This window comes from Aspergillus sydowii (assembly GCF_001890705.1).
Source record: "Aspergillus sydowii CBS 593.65 unplaced genomic scaffold ASPSYscaffold_6, whole genome shotgun sequence".
NCBI lineage: Eukaryota > Fungi > Ascomycota > Eurotiomycetes > Eurotiales > Aspergillaceae > Aspergillus > Aspergillus sydowii.
The window spans coordinates 720,246-742,941 of NW_024467864.1; the positions used below are offsets into that span (position 1 = coordinate 720,246).

At 50.1% G+C, this 22,696-nt stretch overlaps 6 protein-coding genes across 6 annotated transcripts; 3 read left to right on the forward strand and 3 right to left on the reverse strand.

The window, feature by feature from the left end:
* Window positions 1-1,346: 1,346 nt before the first annotated feature.
* On the forward strand, window positions 1,347-4,059 carry ASPSYDRAFT_203940 (Zn(II)2Cys6 transcription factor; the record flags this gene model as incomplete). The annotated part of the gene is made up of 7 exons (XM_040843843.1): window positions 1,347-1,448; window positions 1,538-1,600; window positions 1,696-2,201; window positions 2,258-2,698; window positions 2,744-3,003; window positions 3,065-3,565; window positions 3,624-4,059. 7 exons carry the CDS (start codon window positions 1,347-1,349, stop codon window positions 3,728-3,730), a joined length of 1,980 nt encoding a protein of 659 aa, XP_040701863.1. The 3' UTR covers window positions 3,731-4,059.
* Window positions 4,060-4,503: 444 nt separating this feature from the next.
* optB (small oligopeptide transporter, OPT family) lies at window positions 4,504-7,657 on the forward strand (the record flags this gene model as incomplete). The annotated part of the gene is made up of 4 exons (XM_040844944.1): window positions 4,504-4,572; window positions 4,672-4,752; window positions 4,815-4,863; window positions 5,235-7,657. The coding sequence occupies 4 exons, from the start codon at window positions 4,504-4,506 to the stop codon at window positions 7,655-7,657; spliced, it is 2,622 nt and encodes an 873-aa protein (XP_040701864.1).
* A 97-nt stretch (window positions 7,658-7,754) lies between these two features.
* ASPSYDRAFT_152814 (uncharacterized protein) lies at window positions 7,755-9,359 on the reverse strand (the record flags this gene model as incomplete). Its single annotated transcript, XM_040842235.1, has 2 exons — window positions 7,755-8,164; window positions 8,222-9,359. 2 exons carry the CDS (start codon window positions 9,357-9,359, stop codon window positions 7,755-7,757), a joined length of 1,548 nt encoding a protein of 515 aa, XP_040701865.1.
* A 1,317-nt stretch (window positions 9,360-10,676) lies between these two features.
* Window positions 10,677-11,577, forward strand: ASPSYDRAFT_58611 (glycoside hydrolase family 131 protein; the record flags this gene model as incomplete). Its single annotated transcript, XM_040849562.1, has 3 exons — window positions 10,677-10,794; window positions 10,859-11,169; window positions 11,242-11,577. 3 exons carry the CDS (start codon window positions 10,677-10,679, stop codon window positions 11,575-11,577), a joined length of 765 nt encoding a protein of 254 aa, XP_040701866.1.
* ASPSYDRAFT_1025914 (uncharacterized protein) lies at window positions 11,539-11,986 on the reverse strand. The gene has a single exon (XM_040839764.1). The coding sequence runs from the start codon at window positions 11,944-11,946 to the stop codon at window positions 11,704-11,706; it is 243 nt and encodes an 80-aa protein (XP_040701867.1). The 5' UTR covers window positions 11,947-11,986; the 3' UTR covers window positions 11,539-11,703.
* A 3,659-nt stretch (window positions 11,987-15,645) lies between these two features.
* Window positions 15,646-16,428, reverse strand: ASPSYDRAFT_90249 (uncharacterized protein; the record flags this gene model as incomplete). The annotated part of the gene is made up of 4 exons (XM_040852305.1): window positions 15,646-15,915; window positions 15,962-16,063; window positions 16,115-16,243; window positions 16,363-16,428. The coding sequence occupies 4 exons, from the start codon at window positions 16,426-16,428 to the stop codon at window positions 15,646-15,648; spliced, it is 567 nt and encodes a 188-aa protein (XP_040701868.1).
* Window positions 16,429-22,696: the final 6,268 nt, after the last annotated feature.

The following is a 22,696-nucleotide window of genomic DNA, read 5'->3' on the forward strand; positions in this document are numbered from 1 at the left end:
CGGTCGTCTTGGGCTCGGCTTGCTTCGTCATCGTGCGAGACTAGATCGACGCAGACAAGCCTGCCTCTTTGTGTGACATATCTCGGCAGCATGTGAGTCTGGCCAGGGGCAAACATGCAATTGTAGGTGCTCGTGCCAAGTTGATAGGAGGGAGGTGAACCTGAGGAACAAGGCCGACATGCTTGGGTGAGATGGGCCGAGCACAAGACTGGAAGGTGTGCTATCACATAGGAGACGCGCCGTCGTATTGCTAGCCTGGTCACAACTTTCAGTTTGAGAGCCTCGCTAATAAAGAAGGGGGGGATTGCACTCTATCAGTAGAGTATATGCTAGCGCAACACTTGTATATATACTGTGCTCACGACTAAAACTAGATCCAAGTATGGACAGCGGCGGTTTAATTCGCTTGTTTGAGGAGTAGCAACGAAGCCTTAACCTGCCTAAGACGGAATGCCCCATTCTAACTTATAAGTTAGCCATACTTGTCATAAAAAAAGGCGTCGGGGACAAACAAGCCCAGTCCATACCGGTAAATCCTAGTAAGCCCATGCATAGCAGCCGGTACCGCCCCGGTTATCCCAACCGGCATGGCAGTGTCTCAACTTGGCCTCATGTCATGAATTTGTGTAGCTGGGTTATTACCCCCCTGCAGCTTGCACCTTGAACGGAGTATGATATTTGACTGTAGTAGGTAGCGATCGGTGTGGTTGTACTTGGGCGAGGATGGGCTCCTATGCGCTGGGCACGGTACAGTGCACTTTTCGACCAAGTACCGTGTGGTTGTTGAGAACTCCCAACCTGCCATCAGATAAATGTCCAACTATCCATCTTATAGACTGGCCAATGATTTGAGCGGCCATGGTAGCCGTTGTGAGTGACCTAGCTTCCAACGAAGGCCGTATTCGGGGTGATGGCGGCATCTGCAAGGCAGTTAGCCGCAACGTTACAGTCTGCATTCCAACAGGCAAATCACAGACAACGGAAAATTAAACAAACAATGTAGTCAGTTTTGCTGCAGCTGCTGTTCGTGGTTATCAAAAGCTTAGGTTGTTGTTTGCAGGTCTCCAAGCTCAGCTCAACCTGATGTCGTCTCCCGCACGCATTCACTAACGCACCAGCTCCACATTCTGTCAGTGAATTAACACAGCAACTAGGAACTGCCAATTTTCACGAAGAGTTTATGTCCTGGAGATTCATTTAACCCATATCTCCGCACCAGTGACAATACTATCTGTGCCTGAAGCTGCCTGAGCCTTCGAGATGGAGGAGCCTGAAAGTCCCCATTCGTAAGCTCTCCCCTGAAGGATCGAAGTTCACTGCATCCACTGGAGGCTTTATTCTCCAAGATGCTTACCATCCGGGGCCTCCTAAATACTGATGACTCGAAACCGAACAGGTCTACGTCGAGGAGAAATAAGAAGGCCTGTACTGAGTGCCGTCAGCAGAAGGTATGAATCGATCCNCATTCTCCGTCTGGCGAACACGTTCTGTAGCGAAATACTCCTTAATTACCATTCTAATTGGGATATATTGCTAGGCCCGCTGCGATGCCTTCAAGAAACAGCCCTGCAGTCGGTGTGAGAAACTCGAGTTACGATGCGTCTTGTCAGAAGGATTCCGCAGGGAACACAAACGGCAGTGCGTATTTGTGACTTGAATCAGGAGTCTGACAGATCATAACACTGAGGCAGGAAGTACGAGCAACTGGAGAAGGAAACCGACGAGTTGAGAAAGCAGCTGTCCGCACAAGCATCAGCCAGCCTCCGCCACCAAATCCAGGAAGTCCCTGCTATGATGTTACCCAATCCCGCGGACGGTGGCTTCAGGCGCCTCGGAGCGGCACCGGGCCTGGGGGATGACGATAACAACCTTGGATATGCTGCCTATGCGGCTGCCGATGGCTCGCAGTTTTTGCTTCCAGAGGGGGGCCCTGATGCGCTGCCTCATCTTGCCGCTGCTACGTTGGATACCTCTGCCTGCAATAGTTCAAAGCTCGCTGACTTGGTACCCGGGTCTATGTATAAGAACACCGTTACTGGACAGGCTAGACCGCAGCCTCTACAACCCCCTGTCGGGATGAGCCCGGTGGTGTCGACAAAGAAGCATCTTGCTCTGGTTGGGGTTGACCCGAACCGTACGTTACCTCGTACTATTGCTGGTGTGAGCTTGAGCGGAGATGAAGTCGACGAGATATTCGATCTGTGAGTTATTTCTTCAGTGGATGTTGACTATTCGGATGCGCACTGATATTTTCCAGATTCTATCGCCAGTATGCGCATTTCATACCTGTTCTTGACACAAAAAGCACACCTAACCATACATATGAGCAATCCGACTTCTTATTCTGGGCTATAATCGGAACCGGCTCGAGAACATGTGCAAAGAACCCGACTCTCTTCCCTGCCCTCGTCAAACCTATCGTAGACTTGGCCTTTCTTTCACCCCTGTCAGATTGTGGGCCGTGGAATATCGTGCAGGGTCTACTTATTGTCCTCAACTGGCCTTTTCCCAAGGACGGCGATGGGATTGACATTATATTCCCCTTGGCTGGGCTGCTTCTGCACGTGGCGATGCAGTACGGCATGCACAACCCTGTGTCTAGCCATGAGTTCTACAAGACAAGGCATCAGCTTCCGTCGGCGGTTGACATTACCCATCGCTCGGAGCTATGGGCTTACACCATAATCACTTATCAGCGGTAAGCGATGCCGTACAATGACGCCGACTGTGCTAAGTAGAGCAGCGCGTGTCTGATGAAAGGACAACCTCCTCGCTCTTTGCCAGACCTCACTCAAGACATAAGCCAACGCAAGGTCCTATACCAGCACATGTCTCCCTACGTTCGGATCCGCCTGAAGGCCCAGGAGATTGTCACCCAATGCGGCACAGCCGTGAACGAATACGGAGTCCTTAATTTAGCTGCAACAGAAGAGCGAGGACTCGACCTTCTTCTGAAAGCATACGAGCAGCGTGTTTGCGACCTGCACATTGATGCACCTACATGTAAGCTATCCACCCGCCTGGACTTGTTTCTTGCTATTAGACCCCAGCACTAATGGTCCAGCAATGGTCCGCTTCGACGTCCTCGTGGCTAGTCTTAGTGTGCAGGGAATGCATTTCTTGAAAAACCTTACGCTATACGCCGACAACTGCCTAAGGAAACTCCAGACTGCTGCCTGTGCTGTAATCGACGCCATCCAAACAATGGCTCACGAGCTTGAGTCTCTCGCCGTTTGCCCCTCTCAAGTCTGGTTTGGCCTCCTTCTCGCTAGCTCAATTCTACTACGCATGATCAAGGGTCACGATACCGACATTGTCGATTTCGGCAAAGCGAGAGAGTACTTCATGAAGTCGCTGAACTTGACTAAACTCATGATCGTAACCAACAGCGACATGCCGACGAGGATAGTTACCTGCTTAAGCCAGCTATATAACAGCAACAAGGCGTTTAGGAAACAGGATGGAAGTATTTTGGTTGCGCTAAGGATTCGCAGTCGACTTGCTCTGGCTCCGATTATTGATACGATGTGGTGGTGGAAGGAGGAGTTTGAGCCAGCCCTGGCCAGTGCGTCTCACACTATCGCAGTCGCGTTACATCGTTATCATCACTAATATGTTCATAGTACCCGAGGAAAGCAACGAAAATGTTCCCGCCGGCATTGAGTCCGTGAACCTATACAATGACCAGTTCTGGACAGACCTTGAATGGGCACTCAACATCCCTGATTAGTGGATGCGACCCCGGCTCCAACCGCTCTCTCTTCTGTCTACACCTGATTTGCGACTGTGAATTTGAATTTATATCAATATTAGACAGTATTGGTGTTAGAGTGTCATCATCCTTGGTTTAAGAAGTTGGTCTAATTATGGAACGAATGTTCGATCCCTGGCTTTGACGTTGGGCTCCTTGGCTAACCTATATTAAACCAAGCATTCTTATTCCATTCAAGGTGTTTGTCTATATTTGGGAGATAAGCTACATGGATGGCGTTTGTCGAACTTCAGTGTTGGAGTGGCCCGGTATATCGGTTTATACAGAGGATAGATGAATTGGTCGACAATGTTATTTCTTCTTCCACCTAGACCGAGGCAAGATGGTGCCATTGCTGGAGAAATCACTGCCGCAACACCCGAGACCATGTAACGCTGCTATCGCCAAAGGGCACAGATGTCAACCAACCAGCTAGTCGCCACCACTAACACTAAAATCAGTATGCGGGTGCTTAGCCGGGTGGGGGTAAGCACCCAGTTTTCACTAGGGTCAATTATCAGCGCCCGGGCACGCAAGAGCCTTCTTGAACCTTCGGTTTGGCAAATTAGCCTGAAGCCTGATGTTTGCCAATCGATCTGTTAGGTTTTATGGCACATGCCAGATTCTTGTCCTTCCCATCGCAAGTCAAGGGCACTATGGTGAGAAGCGTTATTCCGCGGAATTAGCCTACTTATGCGCAAATGACTCGCTGCTTCTGATCAAGTGCTAGCTGGGGTCGCGCCCAGAACGGCATGGCTGACACGGGATATACGCCCCCCCTTGGCCGCTTCCACCACTATGATGATCAAGAGTGTCTTGGGGTATTGGCATGAGCTTCGCATTTAGCTTATCGAGAACAAGCACGTGGACCCCTCGAATATAGTATTGTTGCATTGGTTCGATTGCCCGTGCTCGCACAGATAGACACCGGCCCCACCGACTGGGGAAAATCTCCGAGCCACAGCGTGCCACTATACTCCTATCCTACCGATTTGAAGATGGTATGTGTTGCGGGGTTGCGGATAGTGTCGGAGATGGAAGGTTTGGGTGTGGTCTTTTGTAGTCCCAAGGCGATAATAACAAGATAATAACAGAGTTTATGCTGTACCACTGTAAGTTCTAACCAATGGGCCGTGCTGTTGGTTTCACTTTGTCGATGGCCTGTTGGTTAGTGATTGGGTGCTATTGGGCAGAGAGATTTCTGGAGAGGAACTATTTTGGCCTGGGGCGTGTCGCGCATGATGTTGCTAGCAAGGACTAGACGGAGTGGTATCTGCTGTTTCAGTGCCCTGGCCATGATAAGGAGTGCAAGCGAATGCTACCCCAGTGAGGCCGATATGAAGTGTTACTGAATTAGGGAGGTGAGGACATTTACCAGAGATGGTCACGGGCAGCCCGTTCTCACTTAATACTCCTTGTCTTCTCCCTCACCAATCCCGCATTGTCCATCACAAATCTTAACTGTGTCCATTGATCTATCTAGACTATTGGTCTGTTGCTGCAATGGAGGAAAAATACCCACCTCCCGTCCGTGTTACTTCGGCAGAGGACTCTCTCGAAGGCTCCGGTGCTCTCTCTGGAGACAGTGCTACTCCCAGCAACACCGTCCACCAACTAAGGCTCATCAAACAGCATCATAATTGGGACCCCAATCTCCCCGATGACCTTGCCGAGGAGATCGACGATGCCTTGCACACAAAGAACGAGGGTACTCGCCAAGAGGTAGCCCACAGTCTGCTCGAGAACTCCCCCTACCCTGAAGTGCGCGCTGCTGTTCCGAACACTGATGAAGGCGGATACTCCAATACCTTTCGTGCCTGGGCCATCGGCCTCTTTCTCGCAACCATCGGCTCGGCTCTCAACAGTCTGTTCTCTATGCGCCAACCCTATATCATCATCCCGTCCTACGTTGCTCAGGTTGTCGCGTACCCCATCGGTCTGCTCTGGGCAAAGGTTCTGCCGAATAGAACGTACAAGGTGTTTGGAATCAAGTTCAACCTCAATCCGGGACCTTATACCAAGAAGGAACACGCTATCTCCGTTATCATGGCAAATGCAACCTTTGGCGGCGGTGCTGCTTATGCCACGGACATCCTCATTGCACAGCGCGCCTTCTACAAGCAACGCTTTGATTGGGTTTTTGAAATCTTCATGTGCATATCCACACAGATGTTGGGCTTTGGCATGGCCGGGTTCTTCCATCGGTTCCTAGTCACCCCTGCCGCGATGATCTGGCCGTCGACACTCATCAACACATCGCTGTTCACAGCCCTCCACGACCACAGCAGACCCGACCCTGCCAAAGTCTCGGGCTGGATGATTGGCAAGTACAGAATGTTCCTGTACTGCATGATTGGGTCGTTTGTGTGGTACTGGTTTCCTGGGTATATTGCACCATTCCTGAGCGTTTTCGCCTGGGTAACTTGGATCAAGCCGCAGAACGTGGTCATTAACCAATTGTTCGGAGGCTGGACCGGGCTGTCGCTGATTCCAATCACTTTTGACTGGACCCAGGTTTCGGGGTTTAATTTCAGTCCTCTGATCGCCCCCTGGCGTGGCATAGCAAATACCCTACTTGGGCTGGTGATCTTCTTTTGGATTGTCACTCCTGCCATGCACTACACGGGTATCAACTACTACAAGTACCTGCCTATGAGCGACTCCAGCAGCTACGACAACACCGGCCAGGTCTACAATGTTTCTCGCATCCTTACTCCGGAAATGACTTTGGGTCTGGCTAAATACGAAAGCTACTCCCCTCTCTTCCTGTCCACCACGTTCACCCTCTGCTATGGTCTCTCGTTTGCAACCATCATTGCTGTCATTGTGCATGCTGTGCTATTTCATGGAAAGGATATTTGGACACGATTCCGCCGGATCGGCCAGGAAGAGGAAGACGTCCATGGACGCCTTATGGCCAAGTTCAAGCCAGTTCCATTGTGGTGGTATGGTGTTATCACGCTTATCATGATCGGGATTGCCCTTGGGGTCAGCCAGGGATATCCGACGCATCTCACCTGGTGGGCCTTCTTCATCTCGCTGGTCATGGCAGCAGTCTGGTTCGTACCTTGTGGGATTATCCAGGCCTCGACAAACATACAAATTGGTCTCAACGTGATTACCGAGTTTGTCATTGGCTACATGCAACCCGGCAGACCAATGGCAATGATGCTGTTCAAGACATACGGTTACATCAGCATGTACCAAGGGCTTTTCTTCTGCCAGGACATGAAACTCGGGCATTACATGAAGATCCCACCGCGGGTGACATTCGCGGCTCAAATGGTATCCTGCCTCTGGTCCTCCATTGTACAGATTTGCGTTATGAACTGGGCTCTGGGCTCCATTTCGAATGTCTGCGAATTAGATCAAGCGAACCGCTACACCTGCCCTAATGGTCGCGTCTTCTTCAATGCATCTGTCATTTGGGGCACAATCGGCCCTGCGCGCATGTTCTCCCCAGGCCAGATGTACTCGGGCCTCATGTGGTTTTGGCTCGCTGGGTTTTCGCTGCCAGTTATCATTTATGTCCTCGCACACCTTTCAAGGAACACCAAATATGCACGATATATCCACCTTCTTAATGCTCCCATTATTTTCGGTGGAGCGGGACTCATCCCCCCTGCTACCCCTCTGAACTACCTTTCTTGGGGTATCGTGGGGTTCATCTTCAACAAGTATATTCGGGACCGCTGGCGGGGGTGGTGGATGCAGTACAACTATGTCTTGTCGGCCGGACTGGATGTTGGATTGGCTCTGTGCACGATCCTTATTTTCCTCACGCTCAATCTGACCAAGACGGAGTTTCCGAGTTGGTGGGGGACCAACATTGCCGCTAATACAATGGACGCTGCGGGCACGGCGGTGCAAGTTACGGGTGTGAAGTTTGGGCCTGAAAAGTGGTAGTCGGACTCTCTTTTGATTTGCCTGGGGAAGATGGTATGAAGTACGACTGTATCTATGGGATTAACGTGGACGTGTAATCAATTCGCATGATTTACGATTACGGCTGCAAGTCCAACCCACTAAGGGTGACTTCATTGCACTTATTGATAAACTCCACCACTTCCTCCTTGTCATGCCACGCATCATTATACGCGGCACTAAGAGTCACCCTCCCCTTCCAAGTCCCCAAGAACAGCCCCAGTCCAGTCCCCAATTCCTCGCCCGTAACCCACGGCTCCTCAACTTCAATCTCCCCATACCTGTGCCCAATCACCTTGTCAAGAATACCCATGCTGGATATGGACACCGACGGTGTCTCATTTCGAGACGGGACCGGCTGTTTCTTTCCATCAGCGGGGTATGGGATGGTTCCCATTTGCCAGTACGAGGGGACGAGGAAGATGTGATCTTTATCGGCGCGCGTATCGAGGTAGAACTTGCGGATCGTAGAGGCGACGTTTGCGTATTCTTTTCGCTGAATTAGGGTACTGTCGTTGGAAGCAGAACCGGAATCAATATCCGTACTCGTCTTCGTGCTCGTGCTTGTTCTTGTTCTTGTTTCTAATGCCGGAACTGTCAAGTCCACAGCGAGCCCCTTCCCAGAGACAGAATGGTACACTGCAGCCGGATGAGATGACGTACTATACGGCTCAACGCAATTTCCTCGCTCATTGATCAGACTATAGTTCAGATAGCGTACTTGACGCTCCGATTCGCGCTTCTCCTGCAGATCTCGCACGACGAGTGGGATGGCAGCGTGGTATGCGTGTGTAATACTAAGCCGTAACTCTCGACATGCAGCCACAACACTCTTCGTCTCCTCCTGGGACAGCCTTATTGCAACGCGCTGGTGTTTTCCTGGGCCGCCGTCGTGCTCTCGTTTGAATGGTGGACAGGCGAGTTCGACATTATTGTTCCGAAGAGTAGCGTTATATTTCTGGATCTGCGACATGCGGTGTTTGTGCGCTTCGTCTAGCTCTCCGGGGATTTGGGCTGCGATGCAGAGCGGTGGGCTTAGATTTTTATATTCGTCGCCGAAGTGGGGGGGCTCATATTTATTATACCCCGGTGATGCGTTTTGGCCTTGGTGTACATGGGCCCGGGCAGTATGGGAGAGGAAGTTATGGAAGAGGAGCAATGTTCCCATTCCGTCTATGATGTCGTGCTGGGAGCGAAGTACTAGGTCGCCTCCGATCCTCCCATCATGAAGGCCAGTCTTGATAAAGAATAATGTTGGAAAGTCCGGGACAGGGGGGTCCGAGTTGCACCATTCCAACCCCGATATTCCCTCGTCGACAACGATGAATGTCTCGTCTAGCCAGTCCTGGACGGTATATGAAGGGGAGAAAGTGTGGTACACTTTCTTGCATTTCTTCTGGTCCGCATCGTATACCACCCGTGAAGCTATTGTGGGGTGGTCATAGCGCAGGTGCGTCCAGGCCTTCCGGAGGGCTGATTCGAGGTTCTTCTCAGCTTCGGCCTGCGGCGTGGATTCAGGCAGAGGAATAGATAACGATATGAACCCCGTCATAGCGAAGAAATTGCGCCCCGTGCCTTCGTATGCCTTGGCTAGGGAGGTATAGAATTGCTCGGCTTCATCGACGTCCCGCTCCCACCGGCCTGGGGTGGTTGATGTCCAGGTGAAGTTGGGGTTGGCTGCCATTTTGGCTTGTGAGTTGGGATGGGAGTGTTTAGTCCGTGCCTTTTATATGTGCTTTCACGCTGCATCGGCCCGTGGAGCCGGTTCATGCATGATGCCACTCTTGAGTGGAATGGGTCGTCGGGGAAACTCCGGCAGACTGTTTGCGGGCTGGTTGACTGTATTGGGAAGGTCGTCCAGCCGTGATACCAGAATACACAGGTGGAAGTTCGCAGGGCACGCATAATGGTATTGAGATTCTTTTTTTGGCCCTTGCTTGTGGGAAAAACTCTACAACAGAGAAATCATACATTATGTAAGGCCGATTCATACCTCTCTATTCTGACGCTAGGAACAAGCGAGATTTCTTGGTTGGCCGTGTAGTCAGAATTTGTTTACTGTAAAAACAGTGAATTGTTGACCTTGTATTTTCAATTATATATGTGAGCTATCCCCTCATCAGGATCGTCAAAGTCGACATTGTTCGCTCTCTAAGGCCGAAACAACTGGCGGTGAAGCTCTGAGTTGCTTAGTTGTATATAACCTTACAGTTACTGCACCAGGACCACTACAGATACACCACTAAGCTACCCAGCGAAAGTAAATCGACAGTCACGGAAGGTGCGAACGGATATATTCATTGGTCGTTCCTTCTGTATATGGAGGTGATATTACTTATAGGATGCAGATTAGCAAGGGACTACCCATAACCTCTTTAAGCCCGTGCAAGGAAGACACGCAGAGCACATCGTTTGATCGCATTTATGTGCTGATGTCGTCTGGCTAGCTCGTCCTTTGCCTTTGTCCAAACGCTGGTGTTTGCTGGTTGATTGACATAGAAAGCTTGGTTTGAGCTTCAGCATTTGCCTAGGGCTGTTTAATGACGGTCGCTCGTATATGAGTCGGAACACGAGAACCGCAGTAATATTTATTAAGCTAACGATTGAAACCAATCTCTGGCGAGATTCGTGTAGTCTCACCAGTATGCCGTTTTCCTACTGTTTAACCTGTTCGGCACGGAGGAAGAAGCTTTACGCGGGTGTCATCTTGCGGTGAAACAACCGCGATTATTTGATTATTTCCAGCTCAACTAGCAATAACGCGGTAATGAAATAAATTGAACGGCGCAGATCGTCTTCAGCCGAACAGGCCGTGCCTGTCTGAGATAAAGTCTGCCGCCAATTGATCCGTGACGCTTCCGGAAAGGAAGAAATCAACATGAAACAGCATGAAACAGCGACAATATTTCCCACCAGCCCACTGCCTCTATATAACATCGCAGTCCCTCTCATCACCTTTTGAAACCAAGAAACCCAAGAAACTCAAGCAAAAGCTAAGACCATGAGATCTACCGCGTACCTCCCCCTCCTCTCCCTCTCGGCCCCATTGGCCTCAGCAGGCACTGTTCTCTGGAGCGGCCTGTTCAACGAGAGTTACACAGTCGAGGATTTTGATAAATGTATTCTTTCCCTTCTTTCCTTCTCACCACATCCAAACGTACTCCCAAATATTAATTAAACCAGGGTCCTGGTCCTCACAGCTCCCTCCATACCAATGGTACATCCACGGCTCAGGAGACACCTCCTCCTACCTTGATGTCTCGCCCGACTACTTGAACCCGAAGTCCACTCTTGACGAGGCCCAGGGCGTCAAGATCACCATCGACGACACATCCAGCTGGAACGGCCAGACGATGATGCGCTCGGAGCTGATCCCGCAGGTCGAAGGCGATACCGATCTCGGCTCTGGGAAGTTATTCTACCATTTTTCAATTAGTGTCAAGGAGAAGAATTTCCCCGTGAAAGGGCTGGAGCACCAGGTGGCGTTTTTCGAGGTATGTCATTTCAACTTTCTTTCTTTTCTTTTCTTTTTTCCTTCTGGGTTGTATGATGCTAACGACGAATAGAGCCACTTCACCGAACTGAAATACGGAAACTCCGACTCGGAGCTCGCCTGGTACGCCGGCGGTTCCTCGCAGTGGACGACGCCTCTCGAGGCCGGCGTGTGGTACAACTTTGCGTACGGGATCGACTTTGACGCGGGCACGGTCTCGCTGTATACGTCGACCGGCTGGGAGGACTTGAAGCAGGTTATTGAGCCTGTCAGCGCGAGCACGGAGACAAACTCGCAGGACTGGCACGTTGGGCAGTTGAGGCTGGATAATGGGGAGTCGGGGGCTGCGGAGGACTGGTACTGGAGTGGGGTTTATATTGAGGAGGGAGATATTACTCTTGCTGTTTAAGCTGTTTAAGCTGTTTAAGCTGCCTAGTAGGTGAGGATGTATATATTCAGTTATGCAGCTGTAAATATAAGGCTCTTTTTGGGAATTATACGACCGCCTCCTAAGTACATTGAACGTCGATGACATCTATTCCAGCCACAGTAGATATTCTCCAAGTAGGGCAGTAACCCTCCGTTGAAGCAGGAACAAACCTAGCCAGACCCCGACTAAATTATGACAAGGTTTCATGAGTACTTTTGAGAATACGCTGGCGCAACAAAAGGGGACGAAAAACGCAAATACTGATAATGGAACGCCTCGGGTAATGATAGTGGCTTCATTCCAGATGGTTGTTGATAGCAGATTTGGCTTTGCTTCGAGCACTATCATTCCGAAGACTTGCCAGTTTGTTCCGACCAACAGCTTCGGGGTTTCGGGCCCGTTGCATATAACACGAGTTATTGTCTAGAACCAAGAACAGTCATAGGTTTTCTTTCTTGCGTGACCGCCCGATTGGAAGTAGACTCGATAGTTGTTTCGAATATGGCGTCACATTCGACATAAGATCCGTACTGTGACTGAACTGGGTTGTCGAGTTGGACATGATCTGTGAAGAAGCGACTTTCATGGACTAACCATGTGAAAGATCGCCTGTAGTTTATGTAGATTAATGGGCTAATCAATTGTTAATTCCGCTTCCTTGGTTTTTTTCATGTTATCGTATGGACCTTGGATGTATGTTAGGAGAAGCAGACTCTCGAGATCGCTGATTGCCTTGACGGATTCTGGCCTTCTGGTTTCACGGCCAAAACCGCGTGGTTGTAACTGTCTGGTTTCTATCACTGAAAAAATAGGCCGTAGATGCTGCAAATACGTAGAGAAGACCCATGTCGGGAAAGGGCTTGACGTCGAACGTGTAGGTGGAATACTAAGATGAAAAAAAAGTACAGCGGGTGCTGTCATGAAGCCGCACCAAGACCGAGCCTGATATTGCTGGTGCATTCATGCATGTCCTGAGGAGTGGCTATGATTTGAAGGTAAACCTTGCTCTCAGTCCAGGGACATCAGTAAGTGGTCATTGTCGTAAACGCGTTTCATCTGAATGCAAGCAAAGCTGTATGCTTTCTCTACATCGAATTGTGAGCTGGAGTCTTGTTAGGAGAATTCAGAAAACAACTGATATTTTTTACTGTTAGTACACTGTACACTACCTATAGAACCGCCTTCTGTATTAACATACCTTGGTTCATCCAGGGCAAGAAGCCTTGATCTTCTGACTTGGTAAGAGTGGAGAGAACTGGATGCCGCATATTGCGAGTTCAAGGAGTCGGCGTATAATAAATATACTGGGCCTTTTAGGGCTTTACCTAAAAGATCAGGCCCTTGCCACGAGAACTAATATCCCAGTTTCTGCCTAATAGGGCGGTAACTGCTATTATTAAGATAATCTGTAGAGTATTATCTTCGGCAAAGATTAACAGGCCTTTTGTCGGGGTCTAGCAACCGTAAGTGGTACTTCATAGTCAACAGTCAGTGGAAGCCCACCGGTAATACCCATGAGGCGATAGTTTACCAGGCCTGCTTTGGAGGCTATTCTGGATCTTGCCACACATTGTGGAGTTCTGCACCATGGAAAGACCGTGTTGCTAGGATAGCCACCTCCTCGGAGCTTAGAAAGGTGCTTATTTATATTGGATTAGAGTCAGAGATTTGCGTGTAGCTTAGTAAACCCTGGTGGCCATTGGTCTTGCGGTACGGTTTTAATATCAGTTACAGGGATATTGTATTTCTCACGGGCATCTTTACGGCTCACACGTTTTGGCAGCGGTATTGCGTAGTGGCCATGCCTCTCAAGAACCCAGTCGGGGAGGAGTGATAATTCATTCGGAGATTTGGGAGATCTGGAAGAATATCATGATCCTCGTCATCGCCAATGAACATGGCGTTGCGCTTCTTAGTGATTTGGTCATCGAAGTCGTCGTCGTACTGACTGTTGCCTGTTTCCCATAGTTATCTTGAGATCGCTAGGAATAACCCTGTAGCAGAACCATTGGCAAGTTATAGACTTCTGGGACCCGTAGCCAGTACCGCACGTCTGACTGATTCTTAGCCATTGTTGTTTAACATGCGACTTCGAGGACAAAAGTAGGCCATGCGCCGTCCCTCATAGGTAGGCCCCATGGCTTCCAGGCTTTGTCAGTCTTTCAGCCCTATTCGCTAGTCAAGTCGATATATGCCGGCGATATGGACTCGAGTATCTCCGCAGATTAGTATCTGTGACTGCTGCGATGGTAGTCATTTTGACGAGAAGAAGCACCAGCGGTGCGTCGTATGAACTCCAACTAGAGAACGCCCAGAGTCTGGGCTCGAGAAGCTCGCTGATAGCCTCTGTCACTGGATGTGTTTTGAAGCTATGATAAGTAGTGTCTATGAGACTGAACGGGAGTAATTCTCCCCGCCAGTACCCTGGTCCCCGGCTTTACCCAGTACTCGTCGTCGGGCATGGCCAGTATGATACGGACGACATGCACAGTAGTCGCCTTCTTGGAATTCACAATTGGTATTGCACGTAAAAAATCGTCAGTTCCAGAATCGTCTTCGTAGCGTGGGTCCCGTGACGCTCATCATCTATTAGATATTCCTTGCTTTCTTATTAAAACCTGTTAGGCAATTGCAGGTGTATATTGGGATTAATATGTCTTCCATCCAGCTGCAGGATATCAAATGGATATATGTCTCGAGAGGGGCGCGTATAGAAGTCAGTGTCGGCTCTTGTCTTTTATCGTGGACCCTCTCGAAGACTTCCCTCGCCAGAATGCTGGGTGTTCAATGTGAGCGTGATTCAGTTCGTGTTGAGCCATGCAAAGGATTTAGTCGCTGATGTTCTGCAGCAAGGTATAATGACTGTGACGTTAGTAGAGATCGTGCGTATGAGAAGGTGGTTTGCTCTGGTCCATACGTAGCCCCATAGCTTGTCTATCAAGTCAGGTATGCATAAGCGGCCAGCTTCCACACAGACTCTGGTTTGAGAGTATTCCGCTGTGCGAATAGCTGCAGCCTCGACAAAACCAGGATCACGAAGCCAAGCCGATCTTGTTCTTGAATAGTGCGGCATGGGATAACACTATTACCCTTCACGATAGCTGTTTGGCATACATATACAGCCTGGTACCTGTTGCACCAAACACCTGATAGACGTCCTGGTATTACGAGGCTCCATTTCAGTCTGATATCACTTGGCAACGAAGGTGAAGGGAAATAGCCAAAGATGTCCTTGCATGTTCCTGGAGCTTGTCACCTTTTAAGTGTGTCGCTGGCAATTGCAAGGTTCCCCAGTGATTAGTGATGCTCCGGTATGATCTCTCTAGCTACCCTCGGTGCAGGTATACAGAAGATAATTGGTCATTCCCCATGTTTGGTGTCGATAATAGGCACCTGAATATAAGCCCGAAGTCTCCCCTTTAGACAGGACTGTAGTTGTATTCCGTCATCCAGCAAACCTTCCTTGTGTGGAATCAATCAGATGAGCATAAGCAGTTCCAATTGCCGATTTAACAATCTGCATTCTGTACGGCCTGACTGGACGGTTTGTACCAAGCTGTCCGACATAACCGATGGAGTCCGAGCCGAGGATGATACCTTGACCTCGAAATGTACATATTAAGACCAGGGTGTTGTTGATGTTGTTGGTAAGCATGTCACTTAAGATGATTCCACACATCTGTTGGCTATTGACTCTCCCATGCTTCCAGGGCCTTCGATTCCTTCCCACTAATAGTAAAAAGCTGTCCCTCCTTGGACTTTGCCAGGGCAGCAGCGACAAGTCGAGTACTTAGGACAAACACAGTATAGGCAGTAATAGTGTTCTCTTTATCAGCCATGGCGGCTTGACTTGCGCTCACGACAACTCCGGGGTTGGTCGTTGGTGCTCAACACCGGGTGATGGATCGCCAGGAGTATCGGGACGACCTTTCTGACATGGTCCGCGATCCTCACAGGTCCCATGGTCCATACCGGTCAAGACCTATGAAAGCCAGGAAACAGTGCAGTTCGGAACGCCCAAATAGAAAAGAGAAAAGTTGCTTACCACTAAAGCACCGCAGCACTCTCAGCAAACTGAATACGGGCACGAAGGCCCCGGAACCACCCCTCAGGAACACCAGTTGCTTGGGACCAATGGTCCCAGAGCACTCGGAGCGCCTCGAGGAGCTCCCTCGCAAGGTGAGGGGGAAGAATGTTGAAGTCAGCTTGTTGGGAGAAGACAGTTAGGCTGTAGAGGGCCAGGAGATCGGAGAGCTGGTCGAAACTAACCCTCATGAATTGATGATCAAACCAAGCGTCCTCGGGCAATTTGACAAACTGAGCCCGAGCCAGTCCCTCCTTGGAGTGCAATGTCCCAAGTTACCTCGTCGTAGACATAGGCATCGTTTTTCTCAGCCCAAAAACCAGCGAGATACTCAAGGAGCAAAGTCAAATCGAAAGCGTCTCCCAGAGTTCCTGCAGGAAGCTATCCCAGCACATAAATCAATGAAAGTGCCCGCCACGGGCGGACGAAGACCTTCAAGGATAGGGCGGCCAGGATGTTAGTGAGCGTAATTGTGAGGTTTGGTGCTTGCACCAGAGGAGGCCAGCCAGTTGCGGGGGCAGCAGGTGCAGCGACAGAAGTTCCCTCCTCCGCAGAGGATGCCTGATACTGTTAGTTAAAGCCGCGAGATATCAGAAGCACTTACATGACTTCCCCCGTCTATGAAGAAGCCTACCGTTGAGTGGCTTCATGCATCATAACATGCACATAGCCCCAAATACCTGGTATGGCTTTAGACCGCTTTTTAAACCGGGGATATCCCGAATCTGATGAGATATTTTGTACATGGCTCGGCTGGGATTTATTCTAGTTCTTAGGGTTGACTGTCAGACCCTTTGTAGAGCCAGTGTTGGTGGGACTTTTGGTGGCTGGTGTAGACGGGCTTGTGCTGGTTAGTGTTCGAGACAGCGGCCTGTTAACCCATTAGCTGGTGATCCGGGGCTTTGCGAGGCGGTTTGCGTAGTTGGTACAGCTTGGGTACTGACGGCCCTCGAGTATCTGAGGATTTCCAGTAGTGGGTGGAGTAAAGAGTGAGGGAGTATTCCTTTTTGGATTCTCTCGAATTATTATCACGTTCACTAGCGCAGCTCGTTCAAGTCAAGGGGAACATTTCTTCCAATGAATCCAACTGACTTCGGGATGGTAACGTCTCATTCCTTTAGAGGAATTTGCCAACCTAAGAAGCTGGAACATATACGGAAAACCCTTCTTCTTTGTTTCCGGTGTGCAACAGTACCGATATGCTCGCTGACATAACACAGATATACTCCCTGATCGTATTGTGGAATATGAGGCAGCGCACTCCGTTGGTATGGGTCTCGTGACTATTCACAGCCCTATACAGGAAACGCGCTTATATCGCAGAAAGTATACCCTCACCGCCACAACACAAAAAGCGACGGTAATAATGCCCAAGATAGTGCCATGAATGCTGGCCAGAAGCTGGGGTGTCTCCGGTGGGGAGATACAGCCTTCTTCCAAATGCTCAACTGCAGAATGTAGCGGCAGAGTGATATCGTCCACCGAGGCCTCTCGCTGTATTTTTCGCCGCTGTACTCTGGTTCAGAAACTGGGTTGTGTGGCGGAAACAGATTCATGGGGATTTCATCAATCCCACCACCCAGATCACACAGGCCGGTAAGCCTTCCAGCGCGATATTATTCGCTGCAAGCAGTGTTAATCAGAACAACGTAATCTTCATCTGATATATCAGGCTGGAAGTCTTGGTTTCAGCGAGTACCGCTCTGGTCTAGGCTTCTTTCCGCGAACGAGACAGTGGGTATATATGGGCGACCTCTGATCTGTAGTGGAATTACTTCGAAACCCATTATCGACTTCTTTTTCCGATCTGGTCATTGAGGTTTTGCTTGAAGGATGCGTTGACAAAATATGAGGAAGATGCCTGTTCCTGGTGCGGTATTCCGGCCCCACGACGCATCTTTGGGGTGTGCCCGAGCTCTGGCAGTGCGAGCAAGCTGTATCATCGGCAAAGCTTGACAGCAGTCTTCAACATCAATAGCATTCCAGGTTGGGACTGGCGTGCAGCTCGTTTCCACTCCTTGGTGGGTGCCCTTGGATTCAAAGACCCCAGAGTGGTAGCTGATAGGAGTCGAGAATCGGCTGTCCCATCACTAGCAAGGGTAGGAATCCGAATGTAATCCCATAGTACGTCATTGACAACCTCTCCACGGCCGGTTGCGTTAATTACCCTCACGATTAGGTAGTGCGCCTCGATTATGTTTGGGCTCGGTGGAGGATATCTGCCATACTGGGCTTTCAGAGCAATGATCCTGTCTTATAGGAAAAGACCGGCCCTAATCGTTATGAGCCTAGTCGGGCTCCCAGATAATGGAAAAGATACGGCCAGCAAAGGCCGAGCGTGCCAGACTCTATATCAGAATTATCATAACTTGCTTTTATTCATTTGACGACACTGCTGCTATAAGGCGTTATGCTTCTCGAATCCTCTGATCCGCAACTCAATGGATTCCCTGTTTCGTGATCTCGGACATGGTAGGGGAAACCAGTCTTGTGGTATTCGGCAATTGTCAATATAATTCCACCAATTCTGGTGCATGTACTTGAAACGCAACAGGGGCAAAGATACTTGGCAAGTAGGGCTGAAGTTTATTAAACCTCGTTGATGCCCCCACCTCCTAGTGCACATTCGGGTCACGCATTCGGAGGCTGAGGTTCTCGTTGAAGTATGGCTCGTACTTTTGCCTTGTTCGCAGCCGTAGATTCTCTTTTAGTTTTTTATGGCTTTTCCTTCTGCCAGGTTGTTCTTCTTCTTCCGTACCAGGACTGTGCATCCACCCATTAATGAAACACCAGTCAGCTGTTTTATTATAGCACAGCAGGGAAGACATTACATGCTCTCAATTAAACCACTGATCATAAGGTGTCCCAGACCCGGTGCAACAGCCAGACACCAATCAATTGGGTCCCCAATTGAAAGGAGAATAGATCAAGGCCTGCAACTGTGGCAGGTCATGCAACAAAAGTCGAACCGCCATCTTCTGGGTAGTATTAAAAGCTTTGCAAATAATGGCCACAGAATGAATCCTGGGTGCTGTGTCATGGACCCTAATTCGTCAAGCCCAGCATATCACTACATGCCTTGATGTATTTGTTTTGCTGCTGCAGCTTCAATTGATGTCTGTGGCACCAGCCTTATCCAATCGCGCATACTGGAAATCGACGCACCGCAGTCGTATTATGACAAGTAGCAAAAGTCTTTCGTCGAGAACGGTAAAGCGAGCCGGGAGAGTTGTCGAGGCCACGGGGTCCAAATAATGACTGGGCAAAAACGATGCTGCCCAGACCCCTGGCAATGCAGATGATTGCGTTGACCTCTTGTTGCATATTGCTATCCGCGAATCGATAGCCAAAGACAGCGTTGGTTCGACTGATCGGTCGAGCACTCCCCCATGACTGCTTTCAATAACGTTGGAGGCCTGCGGCAGGGGCAGCAGGCTCAGTAACAACGGCGTGCCTTCGGTTCGATAAGCGCTGGCCGTGGAAGTCCGGCGCTGATCACCAAGTGTGTACTTGAGATCTCCAACAGAAAGTCACCATAACGCCCAACGTAGGGCCAATAGTACTGGAAATAACTCCAAGCTTGTTCCTGGCCGGGGCAACATCCGGGATTTCTGGGACTTACATCATGAATCTGTGATAGCTACTGCCTTCACTGCCCGAATATGGTATATTGGCCATGTTTTAAGCAAGGCCTCCATTCTACGTACTTTGTATTCGGGGCGTGTGCAGTGCAAAGGCTGGACGAAGAGCATCTTACAGCGACACCCGGACAGCCTCACAATCCACGCCAAAAGTGGTGCAGGGGAATCAGTAAGTTCAGTAATACATACCGTTCAGAGTTCGACAACTGGCAGTGAAGTTTCGGCAGTATAGTTTCGGCAGCATGATCAACGAGCTCCCGGGGAATTGAGGCTCGTGAGGACTCAGGTTAGTCAGTCGTTAGGCAAGGTTGAAACGATTATCGAAAGGCAAATGCAGATCAATCCGTCTTAGAAAAGAGAAGCTTTTAGCCATGAAGTCTCATTAGGCGATATGTTCGTCGGAAGGCCCAGTGAATGTCCCGCCAGTACCTCAGCGAAGGCATGCCCTGGACATCAAATAGGAGCAGGGACAACCACAGAAGTCGTCTCTTGCATCCGGATTTTACCCAGACCCATGCATATATGCTTGTAGAGCTCGACTGGGAAGAACATGTGAATTTTGATTCGTAGCATGCCTTTTGAACATGTCTGGTACTCACGGCATTCGCGGATTGAATGCTGTATCAAACCCAGCAGCAACCATTTTTGCCATCATCCACCATGACTGTAGGAGCAACAACGCGAGGAAAGGAAGCCACCTGATTCATACCCTCCAAACCACGCTTGGATAATCTCTTTGGGTTATAGTCGACCGTCACACGATGCAAGGGACCATCAGAGCGCGAGTTACGGCAATTCTGTATGCCATTCCCTCCACACGCAGTTGCTACACGAACCAAACCAGACGGCGTTCCGACGATACTCTGGGCCTAGACCTACCACGCAGCTTCTGAATGCACCGCCACTCTGACAATGGTACCCTAAACCGGTCGTCAAGGTAAATGAAGAACTAGTGAGAAGCCATAAAAGACAGAAGCCATACGGTAGTCTCGACAAACGACACTGAAGCCGAAGACCGGCGCGGTTAACGCCGTGGTAGATAGTGGTATTATATGCAACAGTATGGGGGTTAGAACATGACCAGCCCTCTCGTCGGGACCGGGTATGGGTGGCTGGCTGCCTCAACTGGCGGGGCAGTATATTGTTGGAGACGTTGTTCGAATGTAAAGTCTCTTCCTTCAGCCGAATCACGCCACTCGTATAGGAAAGGTTCAGAGTGTAGGCGGGCTAAGCCGTCTGCAGTACTAGAGGCGGTTACAAGTAGCTTATCCTCATGCCACTGCGATCTCTCGTCGCCCTTGGTCACCCTTAGGTACCGCCCGTAGGATGGCAGCAATCTAACGTTCGTATTCATCCGCGACGAGGCAGGTGTTGGTTGGATGGATGCTCACATTCCAGGAAAGGGCGATATCTGGCAGCTGGCGGTGGCAGAGTTGAGTGAGGACATCGCCAGATTCATCCCGGCTGTAGGTCTGCACCTTTGAAGGTCTATATCCGTGTGATATACCGGTATGAAAGGAGGCATACCTATAGCCTGGGAGTCTGAGTCTGAGACGCACCCAAAAGCCAGCGTGAAAAAGCTCGTCTTCCCCCCACGACCTTGGCAAGCTCCAGAATCAAATCTGCGCGTCGCGCATTACCAACCTCCTCCTCGGTCATTGCCCCGGACAGCTGAACCGCACAAATGTAACTTACCCTGCCGCAGTGCCGGGCACTACGCCTTGCGGCCGCGCAAGATTGAAACTGCCCCGAAGGCTCAGAGGGCCACGCACCGCGATAAACACGTGTGACAAGCGGCAGCGCCGGGAACGGTGTTATAAAAGGGTCCAACTGTGGCTCGTGTAGCAACTTTGAAGGATGCAATTTTGCTGTAAACACAGTGTGATGTCTGAAGGGTATGCGTGAGGAAGGCAGCGGAGCCCTGCTGTCTGGCTCTGGCGAGCTGTCTTTCGGCACTTAGCCAGCCTGGCCGGCGACGGCCCCTCGGTGCCTTCTTGGTCTCTACGACGAAAAAAGGCCGGCGAAGGGGTCCGACCCAGTCGCAGATGGTGAAGTCGGTATATCAACCGGGGTTTCTGGCCTGCGATTCGACGGCATAGTGGCCTTCGAACAGGAAGAGTCCAATACCGAGTCGGAACATCAAATGTACGGCTGTATAGTGTAGGCATGGCTCTGGCAATAGTGCGACGGTGGACAGCAAGACAGGTTTCCAGAGAACAATTGTTCAGACAGTGTCTGACGGAGCGGAAGCAGTCCATCAATGCTATATTCTAAGCATGGCGCTCCAGGTAGATCGCTGCGACAGCCTTGAAAGCACCAGCAGTCGTGGCCATCACGCTGACGACTTCCGTCTTACTTACCTAGTAATAAAGGTCCACAAGCCCATGCAAGCCCAATTACAGGTTGACAGCTCTAACCCTGCCACATATGTGCAGGAGATTCTTTACGCACGTCCCCGTCAGAGAGGTAGGCGAGTTGCTGGTTCTTCAAGGTGACTGCTGAGCTTTGCATTGCCGGCTACGAGTCCTATGGGGCATTCGTGGCTATAGATCGCCCGCAATTGAGATGTCGCTGTTCTGATTTGAACCAAGTCCATGGCCGCGGTGCTTGGGTCAACAGCCGCTTAACCAAGATCATACGGAGCGCCCAATGCTAGTTGGCAGTTCTCACAATACATTACCAATTTCATGTTGGTACCGCCACTGTGGTCAAATGAGGGAAGGCTGGTTTGGATCTAGGGGTAATTGAGGCTTGTGCAATGTCACGGTCGACGGATGAACATCTTCGCTGCGTTGCGTATAGGGCTTGGATATGGATCCGGCTGTCTCTGTCATTGTTTCCCTGCATCTGACGAGCGTATATACGAACACAGACCACGCGAAGACTATCATTTGTCTCGTCTCTATATATCGTCAGATTTGACTGGCTCAAACGCAACCCAGGGGTTACGCGCGGTGCCATGTGGAAATCGCCGAATCTTGCTTCCCATCACTCTTATAGAAACCGAGTATCCTGTAATTGAATATCTGAACTGCTGCCGTTGTTCTGACCGGGTCTTCGCGGGATTGGAATATTGAATCAAATCTATAGCGGTATAGCCGCGATATATTCTTCTGTTGTTTCTCAGGTATCTGTCGCCAGACGCCCTTGGGTGCTTTTAAAGTAATAGAAGCAATTATTGCATATCTCTCTCCTATCCCCATGGAAGCGATGCCGAGGGGTCACAACCAGAATTTCAATCCTCACCAAAATGGCTTCCCGGTACTCGGCTCTCATAGGTCGCCTTTGGCTGCGAGATATAAACAAGTCTTCGCAGGCAGGATGACCAACTTGGAAGTGGCTCAGTCGTATACTGTCGTAGCTGTAGGAGCCA